Source organism: Gallinula chloropus (assembly GCF_964237585.1).
Source record: "Gallinula chloropus genome assembly, chromosome: 1".
Lineage (NCBI taxonomy): Eukaryota > Metazoa > Chordata > Aves > Gruiformes > Rallidae > Gallinula > Gallinula chloropus.
This window is the reverse complement of record NC_140085.1, coordinates 189,933,004-189,946,139: the sequence shown is the minus strand read 5'-3', so window position 1 is coordinate 189,946,139 and position 13,136 is coordinate 189,933,004. Positions and strand designations below refer to the sequence as shown.

At 47.3% G+C, this 13,136-nt stretch overlaps 1 protein-coding gene across 1 annotated transcript in view; it reads right to left on the bottom strand.

The window, feature by feature from the left end:
* The window catches only part of FCHSD2 (FCH and double SH3 domains 2), a gene marked incomplete at its 3' end in the record, with an annotated part of 184,739 nt that overhangs the window by 133,048 nt on the left and 38,555 nt on the right, over positions 1 to 13,136 (bottom strand). The window contains exon 3 of the mRNA XM_084266759.1: positions 4,365 to 4,410. Within this exon, the coding sequence (XP_084122885.1) occupies positions 4,365 to 4,410 (46 nt within the window). The remainder of the gene's footprint in view (positions 1 to 4,364; positions 4,411 to 13,136) is intronic.

The following is a 13,136-nucleotide window of genomic DNA, read 5'->3' as shown; positions in this document are numbered from 1 at the left end:
TGACCTTGGAGGTCTTTTCCAACCTTCATGTTTCTATGAAAGCATCTCAAAACATGACAAGGAAGGTCACCTCATGTGCTCTCAGGCCATGACACAGACTGAAACTGACTGTTGTCGAGCTAGAAGTGTTAAGTAAGTGCAGCAGAGGTGTAAGTACAATCTCAAAACTCTTTTTAACACGCTAGGTAAGTTTTGTTACTAGGTAGCAGCAAAAGCAGATATTCACTAGGTTGCTCCTTCACCTAACAGTATTGATAGCCACCAATTTCAGTTCAAATAATCATGACAAATAAATACATAGATACATTAGTAATAACAATAAATTGCCATTTAAATGCTATTGCTAGGAATATTAATGGGAGGTGAAAGGGATGAAGGGAATGCAACATCTTCCTTATGAGGATGGGCTGAGGGATCTGGGTCTCTTTAGCTTGGAGGAGATCGAGGGGTGACCTCATCAGTGTCTATAAATATGTGAAGGGTGAGTGTCAGGAAGATGGAGCCAAGTTCTTCTCAGTGATGTCAAATGACAGGACAAGAGGTGATGGGCACAGAACGGAGCAGAGGAAGTTCCCCCTAACCCTGAGGAGGAGCTTTTTTGCTGGGAGGGTGGCAGAGCCCTGGGCCAGGCTGCCCAGAGAGGATGGATTCTCCCTCCATCTCTGGAGACAGTCCAGCCTCGTGACCCTGGGCGCTGTCATGTGCAGCCTGCTGGAGGGGACCCTGCTCTGGCAGGGGTTGGAGTGGATGATCTCCACAGATCCCTGCCAGCACCCACCAGTCTGTGGTTCTGTGAAAGCCTTTCTACACTCTCAGTTCTGAACGTCCAGGCAATCCTTGAGGTGCGCATTAAATAACACAGTACTGAAAATACAAGTGAAATAGCTGCAGTGCATATTCCAAACATATCTGGAAAGGGCTGCAGGGCTGCAGGACCAGGGCTGATAAATCACATACCTCCCCCATTTATACCACTGCACAGCATAGAAAAGCCAGTGAAGGTCCCACTGGACTCAAACAAAAAGGAAAAAAGGAAGAGAGCTAAAAAAACCTGCGATGGTGACATGTACAAAATCACAGAATCACTGGGTTGGAAAAGAGATCATCAAGTCCAACCATTCCTGTCCTATGCTAAACCAGATCTCTCAGTACCTCATCTACCCAGCTGTTAAACACACGCAGGGGTGAGGACTCAGCCCCCTCCCTGGGCAGCCTGTTCCACAGCCCCACAACTCTGCCAGGGAAGAACTTTTCCCTCACATCTGAGCTGACCCTGCTCTGGTGCAGCTTGAGCCCATTTCCCCTTGTCCCATCTCCTGTCCCCTGGCTGAAGAGACTATCACCCACCTCTCTGCACCCTCCTGGCAGGTCAGTGGAGGCACTGAGAAGGTCTCCCCTCAGCCTCCTCTTCTCCAGGCTCAACACCCCCAGCTCCCTCAGCCGCTCCTCAGAGGATTTGCCCTCCAGCCCCTTCCCCAGCCTGGTCGCCCTTCTCTGGACTCGCTGCAGGACCTCCATGTCCTTCTTATAGTAAGGAGCCCAAAACTGGACCCAGCACTCGAGTTGTGGACTCACTACACGAATGAACTAGTTTGTCTCACTACGAACGAGAACGGTGAAAATATTCAGTAAAAATAAAATCCCTCAATAGATTAAACCCTGAGGCAATTTACCTGCAGCTCCTGTAATTCATCACACACATTCAAGCCGCCTGCCCTGTAATTAGGGAGAAATTATAAACACCAAACCATGGGGTTTCACTAGCATTCCTACAGGTCCTCCTGCCCTAAACAAAAGCTCTCTGTGTCCAGAAACTTGGCACCCAAGAGCAGTGCATCAGCACAAGATTTTGAAACCAATGAAGCATTTGGTTCTGGGAAACTTATTTTCACTGTCCACCCTTCCACTTTTTTTAAAAATAAATGTATTATTGTTTTTTAGCTTGCCAAAGAAAGTCTTAAATTAGAATATTCCAAATTCCCTAAGGTGGGAAAAGGGATTTGGATGGAATCTGTAAAAAGATTTAGAAATCTGACTTCCGAAATGAACTGCTGAGAATTTCCAGTCCCCTTTATAACTGATTTCAAAGGAATCTCCTGCCACTTCTGAATACAACTTCATGTTTATTCGGATTACAACTCCTCTCAGAAAAAAAAAAAAAAGGCTTTCTGTGAAATTTTATTACAGTCTCAAAAACAGAAATCCTTTTATAAGTCCATCCTCCCCCCCAAAAAAAATAAGCCCTCATCCAACATTGTTCTTGAACTGGACGCTTATCGGCAAACCGAGGAAGCGATCCCACAAGAGTTCATTCATAGAACCAGCCATTCAGTGAATCTCAAATGATGCAGCTGTATTGCTGGAAAGTTTGGGGGGTTTAGGGGGGTTAAACCATGAGTATCTGAAAGGCTCAGTTGTTAAGACTTCTGAATCTGAGAATGTTAATTATTTTTCCAATGCATTGAGGCTGTTCCCTAAATACAGCAACTGCTCCAAGCGCCTCCACGTCTAAAAAGCATTCCCAGTATTGGAGGGATGAGTTATTAGAAATTGCTCCTGAACTGTCTATAATAACATTAGAAAAATCCCTAAATACACACGTTGAATCCACAGAATCACAAGGTTGGAAAAGACCTTTAAGATCATCAAGTCCAACCGTTCCTGTCCTATGCTGACCAGACCTCTCAGTACCTCATCTCCCCGTCTGTTAAACACACTCAGGGGTGGGGACTCAGCCCCCTCCCTGGGCAGCCTGTTCCACAGCCCCACAGCTCTGCCAGGGAAGAACTTTTCCCTCACATCTGAGCTGACCCTGCCCTGGTGCAGCTTGAGCCCATTGCCCCTTGTCCCATCTCCTGTCCCCTGGCTGAATAGACCATCACCCACCTCTCTGCACCCTCCTGGCAGGTCAGTGGAGGTGCTGAGAAGGTCTCCCCTCAGCCTCCTCTTCTCCAGGCTGAACATCCCAGCTCCCTCAGCCGCTCCTCAGAGGATTTGCCCTCCAGCCCCTTCCCCAGCCTGGTTGCCCTTCTCTGGACTCGCTCCAGGACCTCCATGTCCTTCTTATGGTGAGGAGCCCAGAACTGGACCCAGCACTGGAGGTGCAGCCTCACCAGTGCCCAGTCCAGGGGCACAATCCCCTCCCCAGACCTACTGGCCACACTGTGTCTGACACAAGCCAGAATGCCATTGGCCTTCCTGGCCACCTGGGCACACTGCTGACTCAAAGCTGCATTAGGCACGTGTCGATTCCATCATTGGAAAATGACCGTATTTAATGAAACGAAGCACAGCTGCTGATGTAATCAATGTATTCCAATAGAAATTCTCCTACAATGAAAGAAGTGGAGTGCCCATCACCGCCGACCCTCCCAGCACCACTGCCAGCATCACAATTAAAATCAAAACAAATTTCATTTGATCTCCCCAAGTGTTTTCAGCTAAGTTTGGGAGAAAAATCTCAAACTAGATAACCATGTACATTGTGGGTTCAGAACCCACAGAAATCCTCTTTCCTAAACTCGCAGGGACATCCAGCCCCCAGGAAACATTATATTTGTGGTGATGCAGCACTGCTGGCTAAAAGGATGCTTAATGCCACAGCCTACAAATTACATTCAGAAACATCATTCTCACTACTCACTACTGCAACATCAGTTTTACCATCAGGCACATCTCCAGTATTTCCTACACGCTGAACTCCACATGCTCCCTTTGCTTGGATTTGAGTCTACCTTTAATCTGTTTTAAAATAAATTAATATATTTTTAATCTGTTGCACTTTGACTTAAGCTCCAAGAGCCTTTACTGTAAATTAAGCAGGCAGCTGCCCCTTATTATAGATGCTTTTAACCTTCCTCCCTAATTCTAAGGGAGAAAAATCAATCCTCCCTCCTTTTTCATAAACAAATCAAAATTCACTCCACTCCCCATCACAGTGCCAAAAAGCTGGCTGCTTTTCTTTCAGATGAATGGAAAGCCACTCTTGCTGAAGAATATGAATTTAGTTCAGACTGAGTATGCCAGAACACGTTTCCTCTCCTCTGATTGACCTGATTTTAACTTATTTCCTCAAGTTTTGCACAAACTCCTGAGATAACCTCAAAGGGATGATCAACTTTATAGTGATTGGAAACAAATAAAAGAAGTTCAAGACGTCTTTGGTACCCAAGAACTTCCCCAAGTGCAAATGTTTGTGAAAACAGAAGCGGCACTGAGCCGCGATGCAGATTTTCCAGTGGTACTTTCATACTAAATAACTTAAGGAAACGATAAACAGACACATATTCTGTAGTAAATTTGCTAAGGAATATATTGCCTCTGGAGAACAATGCCATAGATATTAAAATTATTCCAGGACCTACCTGGGCATATTCTTTCTCAATTGCAGCTCTTTTCTGACTGAATGCTCTGAAAGAGGAAAAAAAATAGAATCATTAACACATAAACAAGACACTACAGATTCCATCATTTCCTTAAAAAGGGTTTCTGCCAGACAGACTTTAGAGTTAAATGAGGGACAAAGGAAAAAAAAAGCAGCTAAATTGTTTGACAACTGTATGTCAGTGGACTGGCAACTAGTGCATGTGGACTACACAGAATCACAGAACCATAGGGGTTGGAAGGGACTTTGAAAGATCATCGGGTCCAACCCCCCTGCCAAAGCAGCTCCCTAGGACAGGTCGCACAGGTCGGTGTCCAGACGGGGCTGGAATATCTCCAGAGAAGGAAACTCCACACTCCCCTGGGCAGCCTGTCCCAGGGCTCCCTCACCCTCACTGTGTAAAAGTTCTTCCACATGTTGGTGTGGAACTTCCTGTGCTCCAACTTGAGGCCATTGCCCCTTGTCCTGTCTCCACAGCCCCTGAGAAGAGGCTGGCCATGTCCCCCTGTGTCCCACCCTTCAGATATTTATAAACATTAATAAGATCTGCTCTCAGGCTTCTTTTCTCCAGGCTGAACAGCCCCAGCTCTCTCAGCCTTTCCTCATAGGGGAGATGCTCCAGGCCCTTAATCATCCCTGTGTCCCTCCTCTGGACTCTCTCCAGGAGATCCCTGTCCCTTTTATACCAGGGAGCCCAGAACTGGACACAACACTCCAGGTGGGGCCTGACCAGGGCAGAGCAGAGGGGGAGGATCCCTTCCTTTGACCTGCTGGCCACGCTCCTTTTGATGCACCCCAGGATCCCGTTGGCACTCTTAGCCACCAGGGCACACTGCTGGCTCAGGGCCAACCTGTCACCTACCAGGACCCCCAGGTCCTTCTCTGCAGAGCTCCTCTCCGCCAGGTCATCCCCCAGCCTGTACTGATTCAAGTGGTTATTCCTTCCTAGGTGCAAGACTCTACTACTAAATCAAATTTACTTGCAAAACCAACAGAAATCTTGGTCCTTGGAAGGATCTCAAGCTCCAGCATGGAGAAAACATCCCATACGGTAGCAGCTCCCTACATTAGAAACATTTTAGAATTGCTTTAGATCTTCTGTATGTTAAATGGGGTTGGACAAAAAAAGTCGGCAAGACACCCCATAATTCAATTGATACAATACTCAGCGTTGTGTTTGATCTGTGTTTTGTGAATGGAGAAAATGGGAAGTACTGAAAAAACAGTGGGATCAGCTGTATGCATTCCTTGAAGCTGCTGTTCTCCTGTGCTTTAGGACTGCATTCCCCTTGATTAGTCAAACACAAAGCTGGATTTAACCTCAGGATAGTTTAGGTAAGAATCCTTTTATGACAACTATATTATAAAACATGCCAAAGTATGAGAGTAGAGTAGATAAATTTCCCAGGAGAAAATTATTTTAGGCAGGGAAAATAAAACAATCTGGCTCATAAAACACATTTGAATTTCTTAACTCGGGAAACCTGAAAACATGTATGTGTGTACTGTAATTTTATGTTCAAAGGTGGGATATTCTTGCCCTTAATGTCATTCAAGATGGAATTTTAGGTTCATTTGGCTCCATAAGCAAATGAAAACTTCTCTGTTACTGAAAAGGTTTTATGAAATTAATTAGTGGGGCTGGAAGAAAGCAAGAACATTATTTAGGATTTCTTTAAACAAGGATGTGTTAATATCTGTGATTTAACTTTTCTCTCAAATTAACTGTTAAGTGTAAGAAATAGCAGAATGGCATGCCCAAAAAAGGGTCCTGGGTTTTGTTTCTGGACAGGAATTCCTTACTCTATACTGCAAAGATGTTATGGATTTGCATGGTGGGGTTCTGGTGGAGAAGGGAGCTGCAGGAGTGGCTGTTGCAAGGAGCAGCCAGAAGCTCTCTACAGGCCCCACACAGCAAACATCAGCCAGCTCAAGGCCGGAGTCGCTGCTGACCAAGGCTGAGCCCATCAGTGATCGTCACAGCACCTCTGAGAATCACATTTAGGAGAGAAACCCACAAGCAGCTGCTTTGTGTCCCCAGAGAAGGGAGTGAGAAGGTGTGAGGAGCTGTGCAGGCACCAAGGGCAGGGAAGGGGGGAGGAGGCACCCCAGGTGCCGGAGAGAAAGATGCCCCTGCAGCCCCTGGAGAAACCCATGGTGGAGTGGGTGTCCCCCCACAGCCCATGGTAAAGTCTGAGACCCCACCTGCAGCCCATGGAGAGGCCCCACGCTGGAGCAGGGGGAGACAGACAGGAGATGCTGTGACCCACATTGGAGCAAGCCCCTGCCAGCACTTGCAGCCCGTGGAGAGAGACAGAGACACAGAGATGGGTGACAGACCCACGCCAGAGCAGGTTTGCTGGGGGCACTTGTGACCCCATGGGGGACCAGGCTGGAGCAGTCTGGGCTTGAGGGACTGAGAGACATTCTGTGATTTGTGATTGCACCCACAGCAGTGACCCACGCTGGGGCAGCTGGGGAAGAGCTGAAGCCCCAGGGGAAAGGATTCACATTGGAGAAGTTTCTGGAGGACTGTCTGCTGTGGGTGGGACCCCACGGTGCAGCAGGGGAAGGGGGTGAGGAATGCCCCCCGCCCCAGCTAAGACTAGAAGGAACGTAATCCTGGAGGGATTATGAAGGAACATTCTTTCTGAAGCATGAAGAGCGAGAGAAGCTTTGTGGAGAAGGGGTGGCTTCTTGTGAAATGCCAGCAATAGGCCACATCTCGTAGAAAACAGATAGTGGGGGTTAGAGGACAGTCGCCCCTAAATAATTAGTTGTTAGGGAAATAAGGACTAAATGTGGGGCTGGAGAGGACTTCTCCTTCAGATTAAAACCTAATATGAGGATCTGAAGAGGAGGAAGGTGGAGATTTTTCTGTGACATAGCAGAACTTCACCCACCTACACTTTCACCTTACACCCCTCAGCAGGCTTCTGACCTGGGGGAGCACGCTCCAAGGTGCACCACATGGCTGAGCTGTTTGCTTTGTTTCCCCAAGGAAAGAAACTCTTTGGTCTTCATTTATATGACTTTGTGTGAGTAAAAATAACTGGATGACACACAATGATCTGTCAGATTAAAGAAATTGGATTACATCATTTTTTTCCCTGGGATTCCATGAAACAGTGGGAATGTAAGGGAGCAGGGGAAAGAAAACTACACTTACCATCACCCTGCTTCATCTGCATTAGTTTTACTAGTCCCAAACCCTCCCAACACTGCAAATTCCCAAACATGAATTCCAGCAGCTCTTAGGTATTTAAATCACTCCCAGCAATCTGAGATAGGACATGCTATGAAATATTCATTGAATCATAGAATCACCTGGGTTGGAAGAGACCTTAAGAGACCTTAAGATCATCAAGTCCAACCACAGCCTAACCCTGCCTGGTCCACCTCTAGATCATGTCCTCAAGCACTTCATCTACACCCCTTTAAGCACCTCCAAGGGATCGTGACTCCACCACCTCCCTGGGCAGCCTGTTCCAATGCCTGACAACCCTTTCAGTATAGAAATTCTTCCTGATGTCCAACCTAAATGTCCCCTACTGCAATTTTAAGCCATTTCCCCTTGTCCTATTGCTTGTTACCTGAAAGAAGAGACCAACCCCCACCCCTCTACACCTTCCTTGCAGGTAGTTGTAGAATGCTATAAGGTCTCCCCTCAGCCTCTCAAGACTAAAAAGCCCCAGCTCCCTCAGAGTCTCTTCACAGGTCTCGTGCTCCAGACCCTTCACCAGCTTCATTGCCCTCCTCTGGACGCCCTCCAGCATCTCGACATCCTTCCTGTAGTGAGGGGCCGAAAAGTAGACACAGCACTCAAGGTGCAGCCTCACCAGAGCTGAGTACAATGGAACATGTTTTCAAATTTTCATTGTAAATAAGTGTAATGATGAGAAGTGAGGAGCCAGGTCAGTTTTCCTACAGAGCTCTCAGTTACCAGGAGAAACATGTGGACTCAAGCTGGTACACAGGGCCACGAAGATGATCAGAGGGCTGGAGCACCTGCCCTATGAAGAGAGGCTGAGGGAGCTGGGCTGGTTCAGCCTGGAGAAGAGAAGGCTGTGGGGGGACCTCATTGCAGCCTTCCCGTCCCTGAAGGGAGCAGAGAAACAGGAGGGGAATCAGCTTGTTAAAGGGCAGAGAGTGGCAGGACAAGGGGGATGGAGTGAAACTGAAGGAGGGAAGGGTTAGATGAGATATTAGGGAGAAGTTCTTTCCAGAGAGAGTGGTGAGGGGCTGGAACAGGCTGCCCAGAGAGGTGGTCGATGCCCTGTCCCTGGAGGTGTTCAAGGCCAGGTTGGATGGGGCCCTGGGCAACCTTGTGCAGCTTCAGTCCTGAAGGTTGGTGGCCCTTCCTGTAGCAGGGGGTTGGAACTCTGTGATCCTTGGGGTCCCTTCCAGCCCAAACCATTCTATGATTCTATGATTTGGGCTAGAAGTGTGTTCAAGTTCTACCTTCCATGAAAAATCAGTATATCAACATTAAAATATCTGGAAGTTTTACATAATATAACCACTTATATTATATATATATATACACACATGCCAGTTCTATGTTTGCAAAGATGCCCCAGTCATACAAATGAAAGGCTGAAAGTCACAGCTCGCACAGTGAAAATAGTTACATGATGACACACTGAACATCAGCAAGCAAATTTCTCTCTGTATTAAAAAGCTAATTTACCTACATCAAGGGAGCTATGCAAAAATGTAAACAGACACTTCACATACAGGTCTATTGAATAAAAGAAGGGGCTAAATTTGCATAGGTGAATGGATTTCCATTTAAAAGCTGAGAAACTCAACGGTGAGGTGGGTAGGGGCCTTAATCATGGTTGGAACGAATTCTCTGTGCAAGATCAGAGTCATTGGGAAAACCAGATGTATTGACTGGCAAACTGGTACCAGTCACCTAGCACCAGTGCTGGAATTTTTTGACTGTGGACATTCAGATAGATTGTTGTTGTGTCCAGGTCTGGGCTCCACACCATAAGAAGGACATGGAGGTCCTGGAGCGAGTCCAGAGAAGGGCAACCAGGCTGGGGAAGGGGCTGGAGGGAAAATCCTCTGAGGAGCGGCTGAGGGAGCTGGGGTGTTGAGTCTGGAGAAGAGGAGGCTGAGGGGAGACCTTCTCAGTGCCTCCACTGACCTGCCAGGAGGGTGCAGAGAGGTGGGCAATGGTCTCTTCAGCCAGGGGACAGGAGATGGGACAAGGAGAAATGGGCTCAAGCTGCACCAGGGCAGGGTCAGCTCAGATGGGAGGGAAAAGTTCTTCCCTGCAAGAGTTGTGGGGCTGTGGAACAGGCTGCCCAGGGAGGGGGCTGAGTCACCATCCCTGGATGTGTTTAACAGAGGGGTAGAAGAGGTACTGAGAGATCTGGGTCAGCACAGGACAGGAATGTTTGGACTTGATCTTGAAGGTCTTTTCCAAGCTGGTCATTCTGTGATTTGATGAAATTTTAATGAAAGAAAAATCATCCATACCATTTATACATCTATGCAAAACACCAGAAAACATAAATTGGCATCATATCCCCAAATGCCAGACTAAAGAAATGCCCTTGTTTTAACTGCCCTTGACCTCAGAGTCCCAGTTGCTACACTAACAAAAGCAAGGAGCAGCAAATGAGGAAAACAAAGCAAAACCCCAAAAAAACCTTCTGCTCAGCAATACAGAGACTAAAAATCTTGGCTCAGCAGAACACAGAGCAGCAGCAGTGACACTTTCAGCGCCATTCATCTCAAAGATGATGAAAGGACGGGGAGGGGAATAATAGAATCATAGAATGGTCTGAGTTGAAGGGACCTCAAGGGTCATAGAGTTCCAGCCCCCCTGCCACAGGCAGGACCACCAGCCTCCAAGCCTGATCTCCTACACAAGGTTGTACACTGCATGGAAGGTACACTGCATGGTGATGCTACATCTCATCTCAAGAACCTTTTTCGTGCAGGTTACTCTGTCCCTAACACAGATGGTGTTATTATTGCTTTCCTTTCTCAGCCATGAATCTCCTCAAGTCAAAAGAAAACGAAACCCACATTGAAGGGACAAGAGATGCAGATTGGCAAAGTAGATCTGCAAAGACCCAGTAGTGAGAAAAGGAATGGGGGTGGTGGACAAATAAAAGGTTCTCCAAAGTTTTGATTTTATGAGCTAATAAAGGAATTTTAAAAGTCAGTTTGAAAATTAATTCAGCCCATCAAAAATTCTAGAGGTAGAATCATAGAATAGAATCAGAGAATGGTTTCAGTTGGAAAAGCCCTTAGAGTCCAACCATCTATCCAGCTCTATGAGGTCCAGCACTAAACATGTCACCGAATACAACATGTACTCTTCTTTTAAACCCCTCCAGGGATGGCGACTCACCCATCTCCCTGTACAGCCTGGGCCAATATCTGACAGCCCTTTCAGTACAGAAATTGTCCCTAATACCCAACCTAACCTTCCCCTGACACAGCTTCAGGCCGTTTCCCCTTGTCCCATCACCAGCTACCAGGAAGAAGAGACCAACCCCCACCTCACTACAACCACATTTTAGGTAGTTGTACAGAGCGATGAGGTTTCCCTTCGGCCTCCTCCAGACTAACCAATCCCAGCTCCCTCAGACCCCTCCTCATAAGACTTGTCTTCTAAACCCTTCACCAGCTTTGTAGCCCTTCTCTGGACACACTCCAGCATCTCCATGTCCTTCTTGTAGTGAGGGGCCCAAACTGGAACACACTACTCCAGGTGCAGCCTCACCAGCGCTGAGTACAGGGGAAGGATCACTTCCCTGGTCCTGCTGGCCATGCTGTTTGTGATACAGGCCAGGATGGTGTTGGCCGCCTTGGCCACCCATTCACACTACTAGCTCGTGTTCAGTCAGCTGTTGATCAACACCCTTAGGTCTCTCTCCTCCAGACAGTTCTTGAGCCTCTCCTCTCCAAGCGTGGAGCTTTGTATGAGGTTGTTATGACTCAAGTGCAGGACACGGCAAATCTACTTAGAATCACAGAATCACTAAGGTTGGAAAAGACCTCCAAGATCATCTAGCCCAACTGTCCCCCTGACTCCTCTATTACACACTAAACCATGTCCCTGAGTACCTCATCCAACCTTTCCTAGAACACCCGAAGGGACGGTGACTCCACCACCTCCCTGGGCAGCCTGCTCCGATGTCCAACTGCTCCTCTGGAGAAGAAATTTCTCCTCATTTCTAACCTGAACCTCCCTTGGCCCAACTTGCAGCCACTGCCTCTTATCCTGTCGCTGGTTATCTGCGAGGAGAGGCTGAGCCCCAGCTCACCACAACCTCCTTCCAGGGAGCTGGAGAGAGCAATGAGTTCTCCCCTCAGCCTCCTCTTCTCCAGGCTCAACACCTCCAGCTCCCTCAGCCGCTCCTCAGAGGATTTGCCCTCCAGCCCCTTCCCCAGCCTGGTTGCCCTTCTCTGGACACACTCCAGGACCTCAATGTCTTTCTTGCAGTAAGGGGCCCAAAACTCAACACAGTATTCAAGGTGGGGCCTCACCAGAGCAGAACACAAGAACTGCAAAGCACACTGCAACTGATTTTAAACTGACTCAGTTCAGCAACGCTCATGGAAGTGACTCAGTGAATTATTTTGAGTTTTATTTTTCTAAATTGGTTCTGTTAATTGTTACTTAAATGAACAGGAAGGATTTATTGTTTTATATCAGAATGAAGTCAAACTGAGCTGGACTTGGATTCTTCTGGCAGCTCTCCTAAGACCTGGATTTCCTCAGAACTTAAGAGAAAACAATACTTTTGACCAGCTTCTTTTTCCCTTCAGTGAGTGCTCTGGCTGGGGAGGGCTTTTTGCTGAAGATGTTTGAAGATGAACACAACCTTTAACACTGTTGCTGTAGCTGCAACTGCCTGTTCCTCGGGCCTGTGGGAAACTGTTGGGATTTTCTGTTGGGGTTTTGTGGGGTTTTTAAAGACACCTGTGATTTATGTTACTGAGCTACCTTGAGATAACCAATATAGCCTAATTAAACTTAAAATATTAGTAAAAACAGTTCAAGGTTCCTCAAACCTTACTTATAGTAAGCAAATGACAGGAGATGGGACAAGGGGTAATGGCCTCAAGCTGCATCAGGGCAGGGTCAGCTCAGATGGGAGGGAAAAGTTCTTCCCTGCAAGAGTTGTGGGGCTGTGGAACAGGCTGCCCAGGGAGGGGGCTGAGTCACCTTCCCTGGGTGTGTTTAACAGACAGGTAGATGAGGTACTGAGAGATCTGGGTCAGCATAGGACAGGAATGGTTGGACTCGATCTGAAAGGGCTTTTCCAACCTTGTGATTCTGTTTGAGTATCTGTATGGACTGTAGTCTGAGTATCTGTGTTCAAAGATTACACCGTGTCTTTGCTACTGTTTGAATTAAAAAGGACAAAACAAACCACAACAAACCCCCTGAAATATCTACCAGTGCTTTTTAAGGCTAGATTAAAGAATGTGGAGGGCATGTGGGTTGGACTGGATGACCTTTAAAGGTCCCTTTCAACCTAACACATTCTATGAAATACCCCAAAATTTCCAGCTTCCCAAAAAGTAGCTCTGGAACAATTCATGACATCTAGAACATACAGAATTCCAGAACCATAGGGGTTGGAAGGGACCTCCAGAGCCCATCGGGTCCAACCCCCCTGCCAAAGCAGCTCCCTAGGACAGGTCGCACAGGTCGGTGTCCAGATGGGTCTGGAATATCTCCAGAGAAGGAGACTCCACACCCCCCTGGGCAGCCTGT